We start from the raw sequence: 23,965 nt of genomic DNA, 5'->3' as shown, positions 1-23,965 counted from the left end.
TAAGCGTCCATACTTCATGAGCTCATCTGAGCTAACTCATACTTTGCATTGCTAGGTCTGGAACGGAAGAATTTTCACCAACTATAACGCCGGCTTTTCTCTGCTGCACTTGGTGATAGGACTCTGTTATTGCGTTGCATTGCCTTCGTGATTGGTGCACCGATCACAGAGGCAATGCAAATGGACGATGTTATTTGATGAATTCGTAATGTGACGTGATGTAATGGGACAACATAGTGACGCCAGAGAATTTGGCGATGTGTGATGTCGCGTTTATGTTCTATTCTTGCGAAAAACCGCTAACGTTGTGTTGTTCTCATAAATGTTTTTCAGTGTTGTAGTGCTGGCTGCATTCTCATGGCTGTGGGTTATGTGAGCATTACGTTTTGCTTCCCATTTCGTGGTGCCTGTTCGTAGCAGTGTTCAGAGAGTCGAAAGCACTCAATTAAATTTATGGTTTTTGAAGCGCCGTGAGAAAGGGGGACGAGCGAGTGCGTAGACATTGTTCATTCTCACTTGCTTTTCTCAATGTTTGTCAAACTCAATACCAGCTTAATGCGTTATGCGCAACCTAAATTTTCACACCAGCTCTACACATGACGAGATGTATGCTGTACCGCAAGTGATTTCCTCATTGCGAGATTTCATCGCTTATTTGCAATAGTGTTCCGCTGGGTAAGAATTTTTTTTTTTTTAATTTCACTGCATTGCCCTCTATTTTGCTGCAGAAAACCAGTCACCGGCATCACTCCTCTTGGGAATGACTGGAGATGAGGAACCTGAGCCACCAGTCCAAGGGAGTGGTGACACTGCAGTGCCGGTGGACAACAGACAAGATGAAACCACTGTGCAAGAGCCAGATGATGTCCAGGCATTTGTGCCGCACCGTCACCGTATCTGTACCCTTGTTCACAATAAAGAAAACAACACCTTTGCATCTCTTGGTTCACTCCCACTTTCAGTGATGTCATTGATCGAAGCAAATTAAGTCCAACTTCTGGAGCAGATAAAACACCGCTTTGGAGCGGAAAATGAGCCTTTTCCAGCATTATTAATCCAATACCTTCGAATGTAAATATTTATTTCTGTAACATAAGCAGCTGCTCAGATTTTAACGAAATGAAATACCCTTCTACCTGGATGCATGTGCACTTCAGGCAGAGAATGACGGGCCTGCTGTATCTCATCAGTTAACAAAATGGGTTCAAGAGTTTTTAATCGTACTGCTCAGTGTAATTAACGCAATAAGTCACACAAGATTCTGTCGTTAAATAAGAACTGTAGTTGCACGAAGTATTATGCATAGTGCCTCTACTCCGAACAAAGCTACCCTTTGGGCTGTGTGGATTGTATCCGGTATGAGCAATGCAGCCTTCAGTCTACGAGTACTCGCCATACACAAATGGTACAAGAGAACACAGCGGAACTTGGGCGGGCACAATGTATACCTAACAGCATGAAGACACCATGCACATAAGATTGGAGAATTGTAGCTTAGATTGCAGTCCAGCGCTAAGCCAAGGTGACAAAAAAATTAAAAGGCTGATGCGTCAAGCACCACCGTAAATCGAAAATAAATCAATTCACTCTGTTTTAAAACAGAATTTCCTTTCTTGCTGCAAGACATGTACAATTTTTATTTCCATTTTCAACGTACTTGTGACTTTCATGCACAGGTGGCGTCGCGCTTGCCTTGACCGAAAGGCGCTTGGCTAAAACCAAAAACGCGCGTTGCGCTCCGGTAACGTTGAGCGTTTGAGCGGAACGGGGAACGGACCGCAGAATCGGTCAGCTAAAAGCGCCTAACAGCTACTATTACCCGGGTCAGTACGCCGACAGGTGCAAATTATGTAAAGAAAGGGCGGACCAACCTAACATTACGCGGGCCTGTCCTAAGGCGGTCCGACAGCGCCGCGCAATACTTAATGATGAGCATTGGGAGAGCGTGGCGCTCAGCACAGATCCAGAGGAACAGCTCCGGGCGTCCAACAGACCGAGGACGCCGCCAGGCCCCAAGGGTTTCTGGCTGACGCCTAGGCTTAGGACCCGCATCACCAAGGCCGCCGGATTGTTATAACAAAGTTTCATCCTCCTACTCCTCCTCCGCAACGCCTGCGCATAACTTAGACAACTGCAATGAGGTTAAGAAAACCTCCTTGAAGGACTCCCAGAGGCGATTCCTCCTGGATTTTTCATTTATTCATTCACTATTGTGGCTATCAGTGCTTCTTAAGTCGATTCGAAATAGACATTTAATCAGCATAATTCCAACTATTTTCCTTACCTTTCAGTCGTTTGCCTAAAGGATAAAATTGAAACTCCCAATTTTTTCATAGTAGATTTGATTGTGCAGGTTGTAAGTAAAGATATCTTGCTTAGGCAGCCAAACTCTGAGATTCAACTAGATCTTTCACGGAGGCTTTGCGGGATGACTTAAGTTATGCGTGCCCTGTTTTAATTGGCTCCATAGTAGGTTCAGGTCCTCATTTGCAGCTTCTGCTACTAGGCACTTTTAGTTGACCGATTCTGCGGTCCGTTCCCCGTTCCGCTCAAACGCTCAAGTTACCGGAGCGCAACGCTCGTTGTTGGTTTTAGCCAATCGACTTTCGGTCAAGGCAAGCGCGACGCCACCTGTGCACGAAAGTCAAATGTACGTTGAAAACGAAAATGAAAATTGTACTTGTCTTGCAGCAAGAAAGAAAATTCTGTTTTAAAACAGTGTGAATTGATTTATTTTCGCGTTACGGTGGTGCTTGACGCATCAGCCATTTTTTATTTATTTTTGTCACCTTGGCTTGGCGCTGGACTGCAATCTAAGCTACAATTATCCAATCTTATGTGCATGGTGTTTTCATTCCGTTAGGTATCCATTGTGCTCGCCCAAGTTCCGCTGTGTTCTCCTGTACCCTTTGTGTATAGCAAGTACTTGTAGACTGAAGGCGGTATTGCTCATACCGGATACAATGCACACAGCCCAAAGGGTAGCTTTGTTCGTAGTAGAGGCACTATGCATAATACTTCGTGCAACTACAGTTTTAGGGGCGAAGCTCCTTAAGGCGGTACCCGTTCGTCCCTTGTACTCGTAGTCGTAGTCGTAGTGCGTAACCAGTCTTACGCTTTGACCTCCAAGGTGGTGCCGGTGGGAGATTTTTCCTGTGCGTTGTTGAACAATAAAAAATTCGCAGCGTGCGCGTTAACTAAAAGCCGAATCCTTCTGTCTCCCATTCCCCATAAGCAGCCATTGGCATGTTCCAGTAGGAAACGTTAGTAGAAGTAGAAATGTAAGTGTTAGCTAAAAGCCGACTTCTTCTGTCTCTCATTCCCATTAGCAGCCATTGTTTACCTCCAAGGTAGTGCCTGGTGAGATTTCTCCTGTACGTGATTAAACAATAAAAATTTTTTTCAAAACGCCGTTGATTGATGAAATAAACCAACGAAAGACGCCAGGTGTTTTCTAAAAGCAAGACGAAAGAACGCCAGATGTTTCTAAAGCAAAAAGAAAAGACGCCAGCTGCTTAACGAAACACGCCAGATGTTTTCTAAAGCAATGGTTTTCTAAAGAATGAAAATTCACAGCGTACATGTAAAATTAAAGTGAGCTGAAAGTCGTCATAACTCATCGAACCTTTAGTATAAACGCGCCCGATCTCACGTCGGTGATGATGTACTGGGCAGAATTCACGGAAGATTCACGGTTTACCGATGAACCTCCGCAGCTTCGCCCACTCATCATCATTCATTCCGTGGATATGCTGTGATTTTTTTATTTAACGACAATCTCTTACGTGACTTATTGCGTTAATTAAACTGAGCAGTACGATTATGAGCTTTTGAACCCATTTTGTTAACTGCTGAGATACAGCAGGTCCGGCATTTTCTGCCTGAAGTGCACCTGCATGCAGGTAGAAGGATATTCCATTTCGTTAAAAACTGAGCAGCTGCTTATGTTACAGAAATAAATATTTGCATTTGAAAATATTCGATTGTTAATGCTGGAAAAGGCTCATTTTCTGCTCCAAAGCGGGGTTTTACCTGTTCCAGAAGTTGGAATAAAATTGCTTCGATCAATGACATCACTCAAAGTGGGAGTGAACCCGGAGATGCAAAGGTGTTGTTTTCTTTATTGTGAACAAGGGTACAGATACGGTGACGGTGCGGCACAAATGCCTGGACATCATCTGGCTCTTGGACTGTGGTTTCATCTTGTCTGTTGTCCACCTGCACTGCAGTGTCACCACACCCTTGGACTGGTGGCTCAGGTTCCTCATCTCCAATCATTCCCAAGAGGAGTGATGCCCGTGACTGATTTTCTGCAGCAAAATAGAGGATAATGCAGTGAAATTAAAAAACAATTCTTACCCAGTGGATGACTGTTGCTAATAAGCGATGAGATGTCGCAATGAGGAAATCACTTCCGGTACACCATACGTCTCGTCCTGTGTGGAGCTGCTCTGAAAATTTAGGTTGCGCATAACGCATTAAGCTGGTATTGAGTTTGACGAACATTGAGAAAAGCAAGTGAGAATGAACAATGTCTACGCACTTGTTTGTCCCCCTTTCTCACGGCGCTTCAAAAAAACAGAAATTTATATTAAGAGTGCTTTCGACTCTCTGAACAGAGTTATGAAGAGGAACCGCAAAATGGGAAGCAAAACGTAATGCTCACATAACAACGTATGCAGTCATGCAGTCACCACTACATGCAGTCAGCACTACAACACTGGAAAACAATCATGACAGCAACCAACGTTAGCAGTTTTTCGCAAGAATAGAACATCAACATGACATCACAGTTCGCCAAATTCCTTGGCGCCACTATGTTGTCCTGTAACATCACATCACATTATGAATTCATCAAATAACATCGTCCATTTGCATTGCCTCCGTGATTGGCGCACCAATCAGGGTGGCAATGCAACGCAATAACGGAGTCCTATCACCAAGTGCAGCAGAGAAAGGCCGTTGTTATAGTTGGTGAAAATTATTCCGTTCGAGACCTAGCAATGCAAAGTATGAGTTAGCTCAGATGAGCTCACGCAGTATGGACGCTTACCCTCGTATTCAGAAGCGCTTCAACTTAGCGCTTTCAAGGTAGCACAAACGCGTTTCAAACGCGCTGCCCTGGGGCAGCGCGTTCAGCGCGTTGCCTTGTGGCAAGTTAAACTAAAGAGCGTTTCTGAATAGGTGGGAGAGTGGCTGCTGTGAAAAACTAATTTGTTACTACTGTACATGAAATCGCTTACTTGCGAAGGTTTGCGGAGTCCTGTTGACGAAAGTGCACAAAGAAGCAGCTCGAGACGCTCCTTCATGACCCGAAGTGTCAGCTCTCGATGTATTGCTGCAATGACGTTTCGTAGAACGCCATCACACATGCGCGGATTTTCAAAGGGATTGGCTGCGACGACTTCTCAGAGAAGGTGCAGATCCTCGTGTATCCTGAAGTGCCGTCGGGTCTTGTGTGTTGGCGAACAACCGCTATGTTTTCCAGGCAGCGCGGACTCGCGGCACAAGAGGCTGCCATTTTGGTTTTCTCAAGTCCTGCGTCTTCGCCGCGCCGCTTCGAACGATTTGTCGTGTGCTCGTAGGCGTCATAATTGGGAGCGATGCTCTAAACTGCATTGCGCGCGACTTACACCAGTGGCGTTTTAGATACCACAAGAAGAGATGCCTTTGTCGCGGATAGCTGCAAAGTTGGTTGATAAAAGCTTCCAGCTAGGTCTGCGCATGCAATTTGAGTCCCTCCACGCGTCTGCGCGATGCATTGAACGTAGGCCTAACCAACGCCTCCACAGACGCAAGCCTTACACCAAGGAGGTTAAAAAAAAATTCTGGAGTGGAAGCTCTCGCAACGCCTTGAAGCCAGCTTTTGCCCACCAAAGAACTCGGAAACATGCTCTTTTCTGGTGGTGCCTACTAAGAGATTAAATGGCTTTGATCTGTTAGTATAAATACTACGTTAATTATAAAAAAAAGATAGTTGTTGCCGACAAAAGTAACCCGTCGAGTGGTGTATTGGCGACTGATCTCCAATAAAATTTGCCATGACTTTGAGGCTTACTGATGAAAACTAGTAACACAAAGACACGCTTGGAGCAGTATCTGACCCGTAAAAGTTGCTATATTAAACTCGTCTGGCGTGCGTGGAAAACGCTCGCTTTCCTTCGCCAAACGCCGATGATTTATCGTGCCCCTACTAAGATGGCGGCCACAGCCGCCATCTTGTGGTGGGCACGGCTTCACTCGATCTTGCGCAATAATCGCCGCTCCAGCAATTTTTTTTTAACCTCCTTGCCTTACACACCCAGTTAATGTGCTGTTCTTCGGATCTTGATGGTGACATAGGCGAAACGAGCCAGCACGGACGCCTGGCGGGGATGAGACACGCAGAGCGTCGACAGCGTGTGTGCGTGTTGGAGGTGGGGGGGGAGAAGGCGAGCCCGGCGTAATGGAAGAATCGGCAGACGCGAAAGGGGTTCTGAGCTGTGGACGTATTTCAGCTTTAATAAATCTTTGAATAAATAGTTTGCTTTTCTTAGTCACCAGACTGCTTGGTTTCGTCAACAGAATAGGAGCGCCTAAAACGTTTCTTCCTGCTCAGTAGTGTTCTTGCCAGCCAGCATGGCCTAAGCGTTTGTCTGCAGGTGACTACTCGTCGCTGCTCGGACCGGCGTAGGCTTCAGAATCGCTTCTATGCAGAGAATGGAAGTGAAAATGACTCGCGACGTCCCAAATCGTAGAAATTAGATGTGAAGCATCTTATAGCGGAGTTCAATCCGGTGGTGGTGTGCGGCGTGACCACCCTTACTGCGCATGCGCAGACCCTCTCCACATCCCTCTCCCCACACATTTCCCCCTCCCCTTTCCCTCCCCACATCTCCTCTCACTCCCTTTCCCCCCTCCCTTCCCTTTCCCCCTCCCCCTCTACATTTCTCCTCTCCCCTTTCCCCCTCACCAGTCCCCCTCTGAAACGCGGGCTCTACATGCCGACACACTGCTTCGCATCGCCCCATGGTGCCCTTTAGCGGGAGATGGTGTGATTTTTCCAATACCTCAGTATTTTCTTCATCACTTGCAGACACTGATGACAGCGGCGACGACGGTAGTGGTGACGAAGACATGGCTACACGTGCGCGCCTTGCAGACGAAATGACAGCTCAAACTCGTGAAAGCTTACCGCGGGGGGGATCCCGCGGCAGCGCTGCAATCGCTGCAAAGTGGCGGACTTTGCACCCATTTTGAACCGCGTTCGTTACTGGTCACACTAATCAATATTACAGATATTTATTCATCACCCCGTGCCAATATTCGTAGTTAATCGGTACTAAGAGGTCGATAACTACGCGTTGACGCAAGAAACGTGGCATGCGTAAAGCTGATATCACTGCTCCTTTATCTTGAAGACGCACATGTGCGAACTTGAGGCAGCACCATACGTGTTCGCCACATGCTCGAGTACGCAGGTCATCCGGATAAGATCGAACACGAGATCTCGGTCACAATTCCCGATATTGATGAAATTGACTGTAGGCGGAGGCATTAGACCCAGAATAATGGTTTCGAAGTTACTTTTGCGAAAAAAAATTTTTCACTGGAAGAAAGAGCTATATATTTTTGAAGCAAGAAACACTTTTCTACCAATTTCGCGATTTCTGAATTTTGAGCGCGCCTAGAGAGAAAACGGTGCACTTCATGGTCACAATATTTATTCCTCTCAAAAAAGAGATGAAATACAGTCTTATGAGTCTAGTATTTCGCTTGCTTGTCGAAGCACTTTTAAAGAAAAAAATCACAAACACTAGAAACCGCTCAAAATACCTGTATTCAGGACGTTATTGCTGCAAACAACTTATAGTCAGGAGAATAAAAATCTGTACAAATTACCTTCGATATATGCGCTCCTATGAAATAAATTCCATGATTTGACCACGCGCCGTTTCACTCGATAATTTGGCTGAAGTGTCAGTGTTTTAACAAAGATGCCGAAGTTAGAAAATAGCTTTCTCAAAAAGGTCCTTTTTAATTTTTTAAAGCCTCTGATTTAAATAAAGGACGTCATTTACCATTCTGCATAAAAAAAAACATTGCATTATTTTGGTTGCTAACAAGTTATGTAGCCTCAATAGTGACCAAGTGAGCCTAGCGGCCGCGCCGACCGTCATGTGCGGAAAATCGAATATAATTCTTCAAAGTATTTGTACGCGACATAATCACAAAGGAGCAGCTCCACACCAATAAATGGGCAGCTAGGTGTCATGGTTCAGCAAGCTTTGTCTTGCGATCAGCCGCTTGACAAACCCGCAGCAGCGGCAGCTTGATGCTATGGGTGCTCACATTACATGAGTGCTGCTTCGACTTCAGATGAGTTCCGCTTGCGCGCCAAACTACGCTCAGAGGAGGAACGAGAGAAGGAATGCATCACTGTGAATGTTAAAGCCGGTTCAGTGCAAACAGAAGCCATATTATGCTACGAAAACTCTGCAGCCTATTTTGACAACTCTGCCGGCAAATTGTGGATCCGAAACCCTTAATCCCCACAATCCCCGGCTCTATGTGGCACCGAAACTTTTGTTTGCCTAACCTGCACCTGTAGAAGCAATGACGCGCCCATTGAGTGGGATAGCCAATCCATTATGCCGACGCAATTACGCCGTAGTAGCCGTTGGAGAGGGCAGTGCGCTGTACTATTGTTGAAAAATAAGTGTCGGCCCAGCAGACACTTCCGCTCTGCAGGTATAGTGGTGGCAGCACAGCCGCAGAAGTTTGCATCGAATAAAAACCACCTAAAAACATGAACTAAAAACTCACAGCATCCCTAATGCCTTTCCTTAGTTTCAAAGTCTACCCGGATGCGATATCAATCTTCTTTCTCTTTTCAGTCGGCGTACTGAACCTTCCCTGCACACCTCCGAGATACTTCTGCACTAGGGGTGTGCGAATATTCGAAAGTTTCGAATATTCGTCGAATATTACCTTCGAAATATTCGTATTCGATTCGAAAATTGTGTATTCGAGAAGTTTCGAATATTCGGAATATTCGAAAAATTCGAATATGCAATTCGATTATCATGAATAAAATAACTCGTCTTCCACATTTCTACTGCGCTCGTATAGCTAAAAACGTTGCCGAGAGGAGCGATAAACATCATAAGTACACGGAGGCACGAAATCTGCCGGCGACGAGCGCCCCAATACGTAAGATTTATTGCTGGTGCATCTCCGACGTGCAGCGCTGTTGGCGATCATGTAACCGTACATTTTCAATATTATGCGGCCGTAACGTGCCGCACTACCACTCGTTCACTATGCGGGACCACTTCTGAAGAAAGACAGTGACCCATGTGATTGGTGGCGGACTGTAGGCACCTTCAGATACCCCAGTCTGGGAAAGCTTTGCCCTATGTACCTCCCTATACAAGGCACTTCTGTTCCATGCGAGCGTGCCTTTTCAGTGGCGGGGGGGGGGGGTTGTCTCTGTTAGAAGGGAGCGCCTGTTGCCTGATCATGTGGAGCAACTCATATTTCTTCATGATAACATCTAGTCATTACTTTCATTGTGCCGTGATATTCGCTTGTGTTGTGATGTGCATTGTGCTAGCCTGGACATTGTGTTCTGGAGATAGCAGTGTATGTTATGTTGCCAGTCAGTCTGTTAATGTTTTTTTTTTCAAATATCTACATGTTAAATAAAATATTGTTACTGTGGAGGCATTTTTCCTTTGATATTCGGTATTCGATTCGATATTCGAAAGTGGATATTGGTATTCGATTCGTATTCGAAAAATTTGATATTCGCACACCCCTATTCTGCACCTAAAGTGGTTTTGCACTGCCTCCAGTATAGGAGGCATTGGAACATTTCTTTGACTAACCTGCTTTTGCACTGCCTCTGTGATCAGTCCACCTTTGACCAAGCGACGATGTCACGTGATGACGTCATAATGATGCTACAAATATTGCCTATCTCTGAGGACAAAGATCTTTTGGATCACTCATGTTGACGCCAACAACGCGGGAGGCCGGTCAATTTTCGCGTTTGATGAGACATCTAAGGCTTTCACCTTCATATTTTTTTCGCTGACGTGGTTTGGACCGACACGTCGAAGGAACATATGTAGGAAATGTTTTCGCGGTGTGTTCGCTCGCCAAGGCTTGCTACGCGGCGTAATGCATGTGCTTTGCGATGCAAGCGAAGGGAGGCGCTTGACTTGGACGCTTGGCGTCATTGCTTGGTACTCGAGAAGGCAGTCGACACTAGGCAGTCGCTCCCATTGATACACGATGCACTCGCCGCAGCATAACTGTCGCGGCCCTTGCTCAGCAGTCTATTTTGGTTCCGGAATTTTCGCGTCGCACCGGACACTCTGTAAACCGATTGATGTAAAGGTTTAATCGAATAAGTTGATTGAATGAAAGGTGGACATCGATGATGATAAATTGTTTTCTGGCACACTTAATGACTGGCACAGGTATGATTAATCGATTCATCGATTAATAATTGCGCAAATATTACCACCGCAAGTTTCTGTATGCAGCGTAGTTCCGTATTCTCTGTCGCGCGTGCCGTGCGTCCGCGCCCCGTACGGTGTTTTTGTTATCACTGCGCATCAAGTAGCAGCCACATGTAGCAGCAGTGGCATCAGCGCTAAACACGACGACCTCTTATCTTTTAGTTGTTAGTGATCGTTCAGGAAACGTTTTGCAACCGACGCGGTTGGTATCTGCAGGTGATATCGATCGCCAAGAAAGAAATTGAACGGGCCCTGGAACACTCTTACAAGTAACCATCGCATATCATCATAAAATGAGCTTCTGCTTCATTTATGATGATGTGCGATATACCGGGTGTCCCAGCTATCTTTAGCCAAGGGTTTAAAAATACAATATTAGAGGCAGGCGAGTGAAATTACTTGCAAATTGCTGACAGTCACCTTGCGCGCTACAGACATTTTTAGTTTGGTAATTAACTAATTTGTTAATTAGGATTATTTAGTTAAATTGATAAATATTGACTGTAAGCAAGAAATGCGGCTTGCAAAGTTCGAGAGCGTCTTCATAAACCCCAATTCTATTATTTGCGCTAAAGAAAGTCTCACGTATACCATTTTTTCCGAGCTGCAAAGAAAGCCTGCGAAATTAATAAAGAACCACGTGACTAGCGCGTTCGCGCGCCGCGAGAATGCTGCCCTCAGCCGTGGTTCGAGCGAACAAAATCAGCTGCGGCCGCGACTCTCCGGCTCCGTTGCGGTGGTAGGCCGATAACTCGACGGTGGTTTTTTTGGCCCGCGTCAGCCAGTTGGCGCGCGTGACGGTGCAAGTTGTAGCGAGCGCGGGCCAAGAAACCACCGTCAACTTATCAGCCTATACCGCTGCAACGGAGCCGCCTAGTCGCGGCCGCAGCTGATTTCATTCGCTCGAACCATGGCTGAGGGCAGCATTCTCGCGGCGGGCGAATGCGCTAGTCACGTGGTTCTTTTTGTATTTCGCGGGCTTTCTTTGCAGCTTGGAAAAAATGGTGTACGTGAAACTTTCTTTATCGCAAATAATGAAATTGGGGCTTCTGAAGACGCTCTCGAACTTTGCAAGCCGCATTTCTTGCCTACAGTCAATATTTATCAATTTAATTAAATAATGCTAATTAACAAATTAGTTAATTACTAAACATAAAATTGCCTATAGTGCGCAAGGTGGTTGTCAGTAATTTGCAAGTGATTTCACTCGCCTGCCTCTAATATTGTATTTTTACACCCTTGGCTAAAGATAGCTGGGACACCCTGTATATATGCGATATATATCGATATATATCGCATATATATATATATATATATATATATATATATATATATATATATATATTGTGAGCATTATTCATATGCTTCATCCTCTCACCTGTAAATACTCATCATCACCACTTGGGTCTGAGTCGCGGGGCTCAGGCTCGAGATCAATAAAGAAGAGTCTTTCGGCTTGACCGTCGTCTCACAAGTGGTGGATTGTGCTGTACGATTCCTCAGTCCTCTGGCTCTACCGGTGGCGCTACGCCTTCCACTTCACTACACCCCTGGAGCTCCGTTCAGGTCGCCGTTTGAACTCGGAGACATCGGCAATGTCGCACGACGAGAACTCCAACGCTGGACCATCCACGACACCTGCCCCGTCAGGAACCTCTTCCTGCTTGGTTACCACCCCTCAGAAGGATCCACCGGTGTTCGCTGGCCTTCGTGGGGACGACGTCGAAGACTGGCTGGAGCAGTACGACCGCGTCAGTGCACTCAACCACTGGGACGACCCTGCAAAACTTACTCGTGTCGCCTTCTACCTGACGGGTGTAGCCAAGACTTGGTTTTTCAACCACGAGTTGGACTTCGTCGATTGGACCTCCTTTAAGCACCAGCTACGACAAATTTTCGCGAACCCTTCAATCCGCTCCGACATCGCGAAAAAGAAATTAGCGGAGCGTGTCCAGCAAACCGGCGAGTCATACACTTCTTACATAGAAGACGTCCTCGCCCTTTGTCGCCGCGTGAACAGCTCAATGACGGAGACGGACAGCGTGCGCCACCTGCTCAAAGGAATTGGCGCTACGGCATTCAACGCCCTTGCAGTGCAGAACCCCACTACCGTCTCGGAAATCGTCGCCACGTGTCAGCGCCTTGATGAGCTCCATCTGCTCCGTTTGCAGCCTGAGCCCCGCTACTCAGACCCAAGTGGTGATGATGAGTATTTACAGGTGAGAGGATGAAGCATATGAATAATGCTCACACTTTAGTGTGAGCATTATTCATAGGCTTCATCCTCTCACCTGTAAATACTCATCATCACCACTTGGGTCTGTGTAGCGGGGCTCAGGCTCGAGATAAATAAAGAAGAGTCTTTCGGCTTGACCGTCGTCTCACAATATATATATATATATATATATATATATATATATATATATATATATATATATATATATATATATATATATATAAGCCACAAACAAAAATAATTCAGAAACACTTTCCCACGCGCGGCCGACCTCTCGCCTCGCGGCGCGCGGCGTTAGACGGCTAGACCACGAAGAGTACCGTCTTTCAGCATACTAACGGCGAGATGTTTATATACACCGTTTACTTCATCCTGCTTTCTTAGTCACCAGCGAGATAGCGCGCAGTGCGCGAGGGGCGAGGCGCACTTCGCCCTACGGGGCGTGGCCGCCTGCGTGCGCCTCGTGGAGGAAGCAGGGGGGTTGTACGTCTTCTGCTTTCACCGCGATGTCCGCGGTGAAGTTACAGAGCGTACAAAGGTCACATCGCTCGCTGCAGCGGCCGCGTTTGCGAAACGAGCACGCTGTTCAAACAGGAATAAGTAACAACTGTGACACTTGATAGTTCGCGCTTGCCCTGTCTGTGTTCTTTTCGTGCGTTCTTTGCGCTTGAGCGACGCGCTGAAAATTTCGAGCTGTTCTCCGTTCTTCGCGTTACATTCCGATTTGTTGCTATAGCATTCATTGCTTCGCCGGTGCATCGAAACTTTGACATTTTTATTCCAACGCACGGCTTACTTTCCGCTTGATCGCGAACGCATGAGCGGGCACGTGGCGGCCTCGGTAACTGTGCAGCTCACGATGCGCAAACCAGCCAATGGCCGTGAATTTGGCTATTAGCATGAACTGCAGAAAGAAGAGGGAGCGATTTCTAGCTGATTTTGAGAATTAATTGTAAATTCCAGGCCGCGTCCTGCGCTATAACGTTTGGCTCGCCTGTTCTCAGAATCCTCAGCTACCGATCGGCAGCGTTTTCTTACCATGCTGATCCAGTGTTGCAGAGCCCCAATAAAGGCCGTTCCACGTGTGTGAAATCTGAAAAAAGAGCGGAGCTGGCGAGCAAGCGTCACCATTTGGCGAACGCAGATTGAGTTCTTACTTCATCTTTCTCCATCATACTTTTCCTATTTCTTTTTTCTAATACAATACTTGGGATTTTACGTGCCGAAACCCCGATGTGATTATGAAGCACGCCGTAGAAGAGGGCTCCCGAAATTTGTACCATCTGGGGTTCTTTAGCGTGCACTAACAGCGCACAGTACACGGGACATTGGCATTTCGCCTCCATCGAAATGCGACCGCCGCTTCCAGGATAGAACCCGCGACGTTCGGGTGAGTTTTTGTTATATTTTGTTGTGTTAGGTTGGAGTATATTTTTAATCACGGACTCTTTCTTCTCTCTGTCATCTTTCTTTCTTTTTTCTGTTTGAGTTTCTCACTCTGTCTTCCTTTCCCCCTCTAACTCTTGCATCACTCCTCCTCAACCTCACTTCTGCGTCCTTGCAATGCTGCCTCGCACATGGCTATGCTATGGCTTATCCCCTCCCCTCATTCTTTTCCTCCTCCTTTACCTCCTTATCCCCCATACTGCTGCCGTCCTCATAGTGTTTTTGCAATCTTCTCGCTAAGCTATACTATTCAAGGCTATGCCACGCTTTGGCCTCTCCTCTCATTTTCTTCTCACCTTCAGATCACTCCTCCTGAACCCCCTTCCTTTTCCTATCCTCGTGCTATACAATACTGTGCATGGCTACACTATGCTAGCAGCTGCTAGGAACATACCAGCTTCCCCTGGCGCATGCCTGCAGAGTTTTCTGAAACGACGGCCGCTCAACTCCAAGAATAAACAGCTTGAGTGTTAAAAGGACGTACTGTGTGTACGCTCAGTGGTCAAGACGAATTAAGAAGACTGTGGTCGAACCAATGCACAGCGGCGACCGTAGGTAGTGACGCCGTTCCGTGTCTTGCTATATTTTTCAGAAACATGCGCGTGTGATGTGGCAAAATAGAAAACGCAGCCACCATAAAAGGAGGTGCCGTAATTCATGTTGCTGCCTTGCTGTCAAGGGTGTATCCACACGACGGACACATCCGCGGAAATCTCGTCCGGGGACGGTGGTTCCGCCGCCAATCCGGCTGCGAAGCGCATCCAGACGGCGGACGAAGCCAGCAGGCGAACGTTCCGGATAAAATGTCATGCCGGCACCGTCTGAAGAGAGAGCTGCTTGCTTGGAATCTTTAGGCTCTTCGTTGCGCATTGCGTGGCCCGTTAGTTGAAAAGTGACGCCTGTATTTGCTTTATGTGTGTATCTGAAAGCTTCGACAGCAAAATATTGATGACGATTTCGCACCTTTTCCAAAAGTAGCGCTTTTTGCCACACTTATAGCGGCACCATCGGCCAAATCTACTGTGTTAGTCTGCCAAAATCCGGATGTGAAAAAGAGCTTGGCATTTTCCGTCCGCGGACGCCGCATGGATGGCACAAATCCGTGACGCGGAATTACGTGATGCGCCGTCCGCGGCAGAAAAGACGGATTTAGTCCGTCGTGCGAATACACGGTAAGCGATTGTAGAGCGGAGCTCTTTTGGTACGTGGCGTGCGTGGAATTTCGACGTTGTGCGTTCGTCGAAGTGATTGTAGAGCAAGTGTCTCAGTGAACACGGCAGCACCAGAACATGACGGCAGTTTATGTATGATGGCCTCGCTTATCCCATATTACAACAGTGCGTATGACCTGCATTTGTTTCGACTTTATGCGTGACCAACGGCAGCCACGAAGAGCACATTACTGGTGCCGCATATCAGGTTAAAACAACTGATCTTAACAGCGAAGTTTTAAGGCCGGACTTTAGGCCATTAGGTGTGCGCAGAAGAGCCTCGGCGAGCGATGATGCCACCATGCGTCACCTAGCAACGGTTTTCCAAATGCGCTGACTCCTTTGACACCCATCGCCACAGCTGCGTGCTGTACTTAGAATTGCCTCCTCGGCCACCCCTTTGCCACAGCTGCGCGCTCGGACCAGCTTTGCCGACTTTACTGCATGCTCTGCCTAGCTCTGCCTCCTCGCCCTACCCCTCGCCACTGCTGCGTGCTCGGTCTAGCTTTGCCGACTGTCTTAGTGTGCGCTCTGTCTAGCTTTGCCCACCCACTCGCCACAGTTGCGTGCTCTACGTGGCTTCGCCTCCTGGCCACAGCTGCGCGCTCAGCCTAGCGTGGCCGACTTCTTAACTAAGCGCTCTACCTAGCTTTGCTTTTTCGCCCACCTCCTAGCCACAGCTGCGCGCTCTACATAGCGTTTTCTCCTCTCCCTCCTCCTCGCCACAGCGGCGCAGTCGGCCTAGCTTTGCCGACTTAGCACTGCGCGCCCTGCGCAGCTCTGACCCCTTGGCCACCCTCTATTCACGCCACTAGTATTCACGCCACTAGTGCGTAGCTTACCCATTTTTAACCAATTAGCCATAATCGTTCGCCACGTTAGTCATTCATCGGTGAAGCCGCATCGATGACAATTATTTCGTCGACTAATCGATCAATAGTCAATTTGGAGGGATGCATTCAAAATTACTTTATTATTTCGCTGAATAATTAGTGCGTATTACGATATGATTATGAAGCGTGCAAGACTCCGGGAATTTGACCAGCTTGATATATGTTTAACGTGCACCTAAACTTATGTTCTCGTGCCTCTCGAATTTTCGTCTACATGGAGAGTGAGGCCGCCGCGGGCGGGATTCGATCCCCTGACCTTCGGGTCAGCAGGCGAGGACCGTAACCACTGTACCACCGCAGCGGCTGATATGAAAAAAAAAAAAAACATGGTTGATCCCTCCGTCATAGGAATCGGATTAACACGAAAGTAAAGCGTGCCCTTACAGAAGCAACTGAATGTTTACTATACATTGATATAAGAGAGTTTGCAAATGTATATTGATGTCTGGCAGCTGTGGCACAGTTCAACGTGTATGCATCCACTTGGATGATTGCTGGTACATCTCCATCCCGACGACTAACGTCCATGTTGATGGATTGAACAAACCCTTGTGGTAGCTGTAGTAGTTAACGGTGAAAGCGTAATCAGAGAACGAGGTGTGATAACCAGAACAGCGTCGCATATTGGACGCAGAACTTGGTCGCCATTCCGCGGCATGCTAAAATTTGATTGAACACGACGGCCGGACTAGAGGCAAACGCAAAGCGTGTCGTGCCGCCCCCGTAGCCTGGCCGCGATTTTACTCGGGGCGAGCGCGTGAGCGGGAAACGCGGTGTTACAGCCAGGTGACGCAGGCGCGCGTCGCAGAGCTATTTTAAATGCGAAGCATTTCTTAGCGAACTTCTGCGACTTTGAGCGTATCTATCTATCTATCTATCTATCTATCTATCTATCTATCTATCTATCTATCTATCTATCTATCTATCTATCTATCTATCTATCTATCTATCTATCTATCTATCTATCTATCTATATATCTATCTATCTATCTATCTATCTATCTATCTATCTATCCGCCTACGACTTTGTGCTCTTCTGGTCGCTTGGTTCATCGAATGTGCACCAAAATTGGTATGGCGTAACATGACTGTGTGACGAACATAAATGACCAGTCATATCATTAAAATCATGACACGCATGTCATGTACAGCATGATTTACATGCTACGCTCATGGTGCGCTGGCGGCTGTTTCGTTAGTTTGATATACACCAAAATTGGTATCTTGCGACGTGACTGTGTGACGAACATAAATAACACGAGTTAACATGAAAATCATGACACGCATGTCATGCACAGCATGACTTACGTGCTACGCTCATGGCGCGCTGGCGGCCGTTTCACTAGCTTTATATACACCAAAATTGGTATCTTGTGACGTGACTGTGTAATGAACATAAATAACACGACTTAACATGAAAAGCATGACACGCATGTCATGTACAGCATGACTTTGGTGCCACGCTCATGGAGCGCTGGCGGCCGTTTCGCTAGCTTGATCTACCACGAAATTGGTATTGCGCGACGTGACTGTGTGACCAACATAAAAACACGAGTTAACATGACAATCATGACACGCATGTCATGTACAGCATGACTTACTTGCCAAGCTCATGAGGCGGTGGCGGCGGTTTCGCTAGATTTATATACACTAAATTTGGTATCTTGTGACGTGACTGTGTGACGAACATAAAAACACGAGTTAACATGACAATCATGACTCGCATGTCATGCACAGCATGACTTACGTGCCACGCTCATGGCGCGCTGGCGGGGGCTTCGCTAGCTTGATCTACCCCGAAATTGGTATTGCGCGACGTGACTGTGTGACGAACGTAAAAACTCGAGTTAACATGAAAATCATGACATCCGTGTCATGTACAGCATGACGTTGGTGCCACGCTCATGGAGCGCTGGCGGCCGTTTCGCTAGCTTGATCTACCACGAAATTGGTATTGCGCGACGTGACTGTGTGACCAACATAAAAACACGAGTTAACATGACAATCATGACACGCATGTCATGTACAGCATGACTTACGTGCCAAGCTCATGAGGCGCTGGCGGCGGTTTCGCTAGATTTATATACACCAAAATTTGTATCTTGTGACGTGACTGTGTACGAACATAAATAACACGAGTTAACATGAAATTCATGACACGCATGTCATGTACAGCATGACTTACGTGCCACGCGTTGGCGGCCGTTTCGCTAGCTTGATCTACACCGAAATTGGTATTGCGCGACGTGACTATGTGACGAACATAATAACACGAGTTAACATGAAAATAATGACACGCATGTCATGTACAGCATGACTGACGTGCCACGATCATGGCGCGCTGGTGGCCGTTTCGCTAGCTTGATCTACCCGGGAATTGGTTTTGCGCGACGTGACTGTGTGACGAGCATAAAAACACGAGTTAAGACGAAAATAATGACACGCATGTCATGTACAGCATGACTTACGTGCCACGCTCATTGTGTGCTGGCGGCCGTTTCGCTAACTTGATAAACACCAAAATTGGTATCTTGCGACGTGACCGTGTGAGGAACATTGATAACACGAGTTAGCATGAAAGTCATGACACGTATGTCATGTACAGTCGCCCATTTTTTTAACCTGAACGCGCGAGCATCGACCGCCAAGTTGATAAGCGCCGTACAACGGAGTGCAGCGGCGAAATGAACGAGAACACGCGCATGTGCGCTTTGAGCAGTCATGGGCAACTGCCGTCTGCTAGGCTTTTCCGCAGACGGCAGCTGTCCAAGACTGCTCATTGCGCGTATGCGCATTTTCTCGTTCATTTCGCCGCTGCACTCCGTTGTACGGCGCTTATCAACTCGGCGGTCGACGCTCGCGCGTTCAGGTTAAAAAAATGGGCGACTGTACAGCATGACTTGCGTGCCACCCTCATGGGGCGCTGGCGGCCGTTTCTCTAGCTTGATCGACCCCGAAGTTGGTATTGCGCGACATTACTGCGTGACGAACACAAATAATAGGAGTTAACATGAAAACTGTTGCGGACGATTGCGGCCGCGCGGCAACAAGCAGGAGGACAAAGAGAAGAAAGAAGACGTAGACACGAGCAGTGGAATAAAGGAGATAGAATGCTTGGTCTAGGGCTCGGGTATTAATTACGCGACATTCTTTCTGGTGCCGAAAACCCCCCGGTCATCGCCCTTCCAAGACTTCCAGCTTCCACGGCATCGTTGGAACGGCTCCGCAAGAACCGGGGCGTCGTCAGGGCCAGCGTCACACGAACAATTACGCTCCTGACCGACGAACTTCAGGCCACGGCTCCCGATGCCGCTCAAGTTGATTCACACGTTGCATACCTTACTCAGAAGAACGTCGAGCTCGGCAACCTCAACAAGCAAATCCTCGACGCCACGGACGATGACGCTTATGACGAAGAGTTCGAGGCCGCGGAAGACTACGACCGGAAGGTGTCCTATGCCGTGTCTCGAGCGCGCTTCTTTCTGCGCGAACACGCCAACACAGCGACGGCAAGGAGGACTTCAAGGCCCGAGGCTACGTTACCGAACCCCGACGTCGCTGGGGCCGGCAGCTCAGCGCATGCTGAGGTCACTGACGCTGCACCTCGTGTAACAGAGGGGACACCCGGCCCAGCAACCGCGCCGCGTCATCGCACAGTGGTCCTGCCGAAACTTCAGATACCTACCTTTTCCGGCGCACTGCACGACTGGCAGACCTTCTGGGACCACTTCAGTGCCACGATCCATCGTAATGAAGACCTTCTGCCGATTGAGAAATTTAAGTACCTCCTCTCGTATTTGAGTGGTGCCGCGAAGAGAGCCATCGAAGGCATTAGACTCACGGAGGACAATTATGCGATCGCAATCAGGACCTTGACGGAGCGATTTGGTCGACGCGGCTTGCTCATCAACGAGCACATCGACCACCTGCTCGCCTTACCACCAGTCAAGTCTTCGGCAGATGTCGACACACTTCGCCTACTCTAGGACAAGGTACAATTTCGCGCCTCGGCACTGACTGGTTTGGGCGTCTCACCCGACCAGTACAACGTGGTCCTCAACCACGTCCTAATGAGGTGCCTGCCTGACGACCTCGCGATCCTCTACCGGCAGAAGTCCAAAGAAGCTGCGCAGGATACGTCCGGTATAGCGAGCCCCGAAGAAAGAGCTCGTCAGGATGTAGAAATGCTAAGCTTCCTGCGCATACAAATTGAGGTTCGAGAGCAAGGCAGGCCAGGACGAACACCGTCTGCTTTCTCGCGGTTACTGCCCGAAGAAGATGACGAACCTCAGTCAGCACCGATGGGACATTTGCCTACAGCGTCCGCACTTGCTGCCGAATCTGTTCCAGTTACGGAAGAGGTGTGCCCCTTATGCAGCAGTTGTCAGCACACCATCGCTGACTGCAACGTTCAATTCTCAGCTGAGGAAAAACGGGCTCGGTTGCGCACTGCTCGTTGCTGCTAACGTTGCGGCTTGCAAAACCACATGGCGCTTTTTTGCCGACGTGCGCGCAGCATCATCTGTAGTAAGTGAAACCGACGACATATCACTATCCTCTGTGAATTGTTCACGCCGGCAGCCCCAACCCGTGCAAACGCAACAACAGTGAACCAAGACGAGCCTCGCATCGCCGGGCGAGGCACGAACATGCCGTCAATGACATCGGCCCCAAGCGCCCTGAGCGGAATCAACGCCGTTCTTCTCCGAACAGGACGAGTCTGGATCGAGTGCGGGTCCCAAAAGCGTCTCGTGCGCATTCTTCTTGACAGCGGTAGCCAGCGCACATTCATCCGAGCGTATGTCTCAAAGGACCTCAGATGCCCGGTTATCGGAACCGAAGAACTTTCCTTGGTGAAGTTCGGCCACTCGAAGCCCCACGAAGTGATGCGCAGTCGACGGGTAGCCTTGACTTACGAGGCCAACGTAGGGATATAGCGGTAACCGTGGAGGCCTTGGAGGTCCACGAAGTGTGTGCAGTTACAAGCCCGCGCTCAGCACTGATATTTTGCAGCCTTTGTGCGACAAGAACTATGATGCCGCAGAAAACTTTCATCCCGACACATGGTACCCAGAGGAAATAAGCGTATTACTTGGTTCCGACGTCTACTGGAACGTCGCGACTGGAAAGGTTGATCATTTAATCAGCAACCTGACGGCCATGGAAACCAAGTTCGGCTGGACCGTTCAGGGCACCACGGATTGCGAAAGAAGTTCAGTATTTCCGCGGTGCGACCGCGGCGGCCCGGCGTATTCTCTGCCGGGTCGTACTCAACAGGGCAGACCTCAGTGGAGACAGCGTGGCCGGTCGGTCACAACGCCGACGCAACCGAGCGCCTGGAAAGAGAACTGGAGGACGCGCACGTCTCAAGGCGCACGCAGTTCTAACGACCGCAGAGGCTGTTGGGAGTCGCGAAGTTTCTACTCCAGGTCTGGCTCAAGCGACAGCGAGACCGATCGAGGAAGAAGACACCCTTCGGGAGAATCGGGCAGGGAGACGATGATGGCGACGTCATCCAGCAGCGCGCATTCACTGAACATCGCAGCAGAGAATTCGCACCGCGTCGTCGTCAGAATTGCTAACGAGTCCAGGGAGCTGACGCGTGGCGCCAAAGCGGCAACGCGAATCGCATCGCGAGCGAGATTGGAGTGTCCGCGCGAAGAAGACTGCCGCTCAAAGAGTCTTTTCATTTTGCTTTTAGAAAACATCTGGCGTCTTTTGTTGGTTTATTTCATCAATCAAGGGCGTTTTGAACAAAATTTTTATTGTTTAATCACGCACAGGAGAAATCTCACCAGGCACTACCTTGGAGGTAAACAATGGCTGCTAATGGGAATGAGAGACAGAAGTCGGCTTTTAGCTAACACTTACACTTATACTTCTACTAACGTTTCCTACTGGAACATGCCAATGGCTACTAATGGGGAATGAGAGACAGAAGAATTCGGCTTTTAGTTAACGCGCACGCTGCGAATTTTTTATTGTTCAACAACGCACAGGAGAAATCTCCCACCGGCACCACCTTGGAGGTCGAGATCTGGTACTAGCGTTAAGACTGGTTACGCACTACGACGGGGACGAACGGGTGCCGCTTTAAGGAGCTTCGCCCCTAAAATCACAACATATCCACGGAGTGATTGATGATGAGTGGGCGAAGCTGCGAAGGTTCATCGGTAAACCGTGAATATTCCGTGAATTCTGTCCAGTACATCATCACCGACGGGAGATCGGGCACGTTTATACTAAAGCTTCGATGAGAGTTATGACGACTTGCAGCTCACTTTAATTTTACATGTACGCAGTGAATTTTCATTGTCTAGAAAACCATTGCTTTAGAAAACATCTGGCGGCTTTCGTTAAGCAGCTGGCGTCTTTTCGTTTTGCTTTAGAAACATCTGGCGTCTTTTCGTTTCGCTTTTAGAAAACATCTGGTGTCTTTCATTGGTTTATTTCATCAATCCACCGCGTTTTGAAACCAAATTTTATTGTTTATTCACGCACAGGAGAAATCTCTCCAGGCACTACCTTGGAAGTAAACAATGGCTGCTAATGGGAATGAGAGACAGAAGAAGTCGGCTTTTAGCTAACACTTACACTTCTACTTCTACTAACGTTTCCTACTGGAACATGGCAATGACTGCTAATGGGGAATGAGAGACAGAAGAATTCGGCTTTTAGTTAACGCGCACGCTGCGAATTTTTTATTGTTCAACAGCGCACAGGAGAAATCTCCCACCGGCACCACCTTGGAGGTGCTAGCGTTAAGACTGGTTACGCACTACGACGGAGACGAACGGGTGCCGCTTTAAGGAGCTTCGCCCCTAAAAAAAGTGACCGTGGCGCAGTGAATAGTGTGCCCGGCCAGTGTTGTTGCGGACAGAGCGGTCGTGGGTTCGATGCCCGTTGACGGAACTTTTCTCCTTTGCCATCTGATTGTGTAAACTTTTTCGACGTCATTTCCGTGACGGAAATACGTCACTGAAATCTCGGTGGACCCCGGCATAAAACACTTTCGTGGTAAAATGGCTGAAGCAATTTATACTCATACGCAGTTGATACAATTCCACCTTCCAAACAACTCGAGCCCGGCCTCTATTTATGTGCGCGGAATACGGAACAATGATGAATAAACACGAGTGCGTAAATGCGTGGTCAATCCTATTTCAATCATATGAGTAGTCAAGCTATAAACAACATATCATGCAAAGCTAAAGAAGACACTAGCTCAGGCGATGATAGGCTTCAAACGATTAAAATGGTCTAACCAGGAGTGTTGCTCGGTGTAGTGGAAATGTGAATGACGCCATGAAGAGGCACTTATAGAGAGCATATAACGAGGTTCAAAGGGTGGGTTTCAAATTTATTTTATGTGATACATTCATATCATTGCAACGATGATCGTCATATGTGACAGAGCGTCGTGCGGATGGACTGTTTTTCTCTTTGAGTCGGCACAGAGTTGATTACGCATTTTAAAGCCATCTCTAAGGCGAGATGTAAAGCCGACATTGAGTATAGTACATACAAGGAAAACTTACAAGGAATGCGAAAGATCATCATCACATGATGGTGTCACCATATGACGTCAAGATGATGTCAGAGATCTCCAAATTGTGTGACGTCATTACCACGTCATAATGACGCCAGTGTGACGTCACGTGACTTAGCGTC

General features: G+C 47.9%; 1 protein-coding gene across 1 annotated transcript; it reads left to right on the top strand.

Annotated features, from left to right (window-relative positions):
• Window positions 1-19,015: 19,015 nt before the first annotated feature.
• LOC119397244 (uncharacterized) lies at window positions 19,016-20,280 on the top strand. The gene is made up of 2 exons (XM_037664677.1): window positions 19,016-19,079; window positions 19,493-20,280. Exons 1-2 carry the CDS (start codon window positions 19,016-19,018, stop codon window positions 20,278-20,280), a joined length of 852 nt encoding a protein of 283 aa, XP_037520605.1.
• The last annotated feature ends 3,685 nt before the right edge of the window (window positions 20,281-23,965 follow it).

Source organism: Rhipicephalus sanguineus, chromosome 6 (genome assembly GCF_013339695.2).
Source record: "Rhipicephalus sanguineus isolate Rsan-2018 chromosome 6, BIME_Rsan_1.4, whole genome shotgun sequence".
Taxonomy (NCBI): Eukaryota; Metazoa; Arthropoda; class Arachnida; order Ixodida; family Ixodidae; genus Rhipicephalus; species Rhipicephalus sanguineus.
This window is presented reverse-complemented; position numbering and strand designations above follow the sequence as displayed.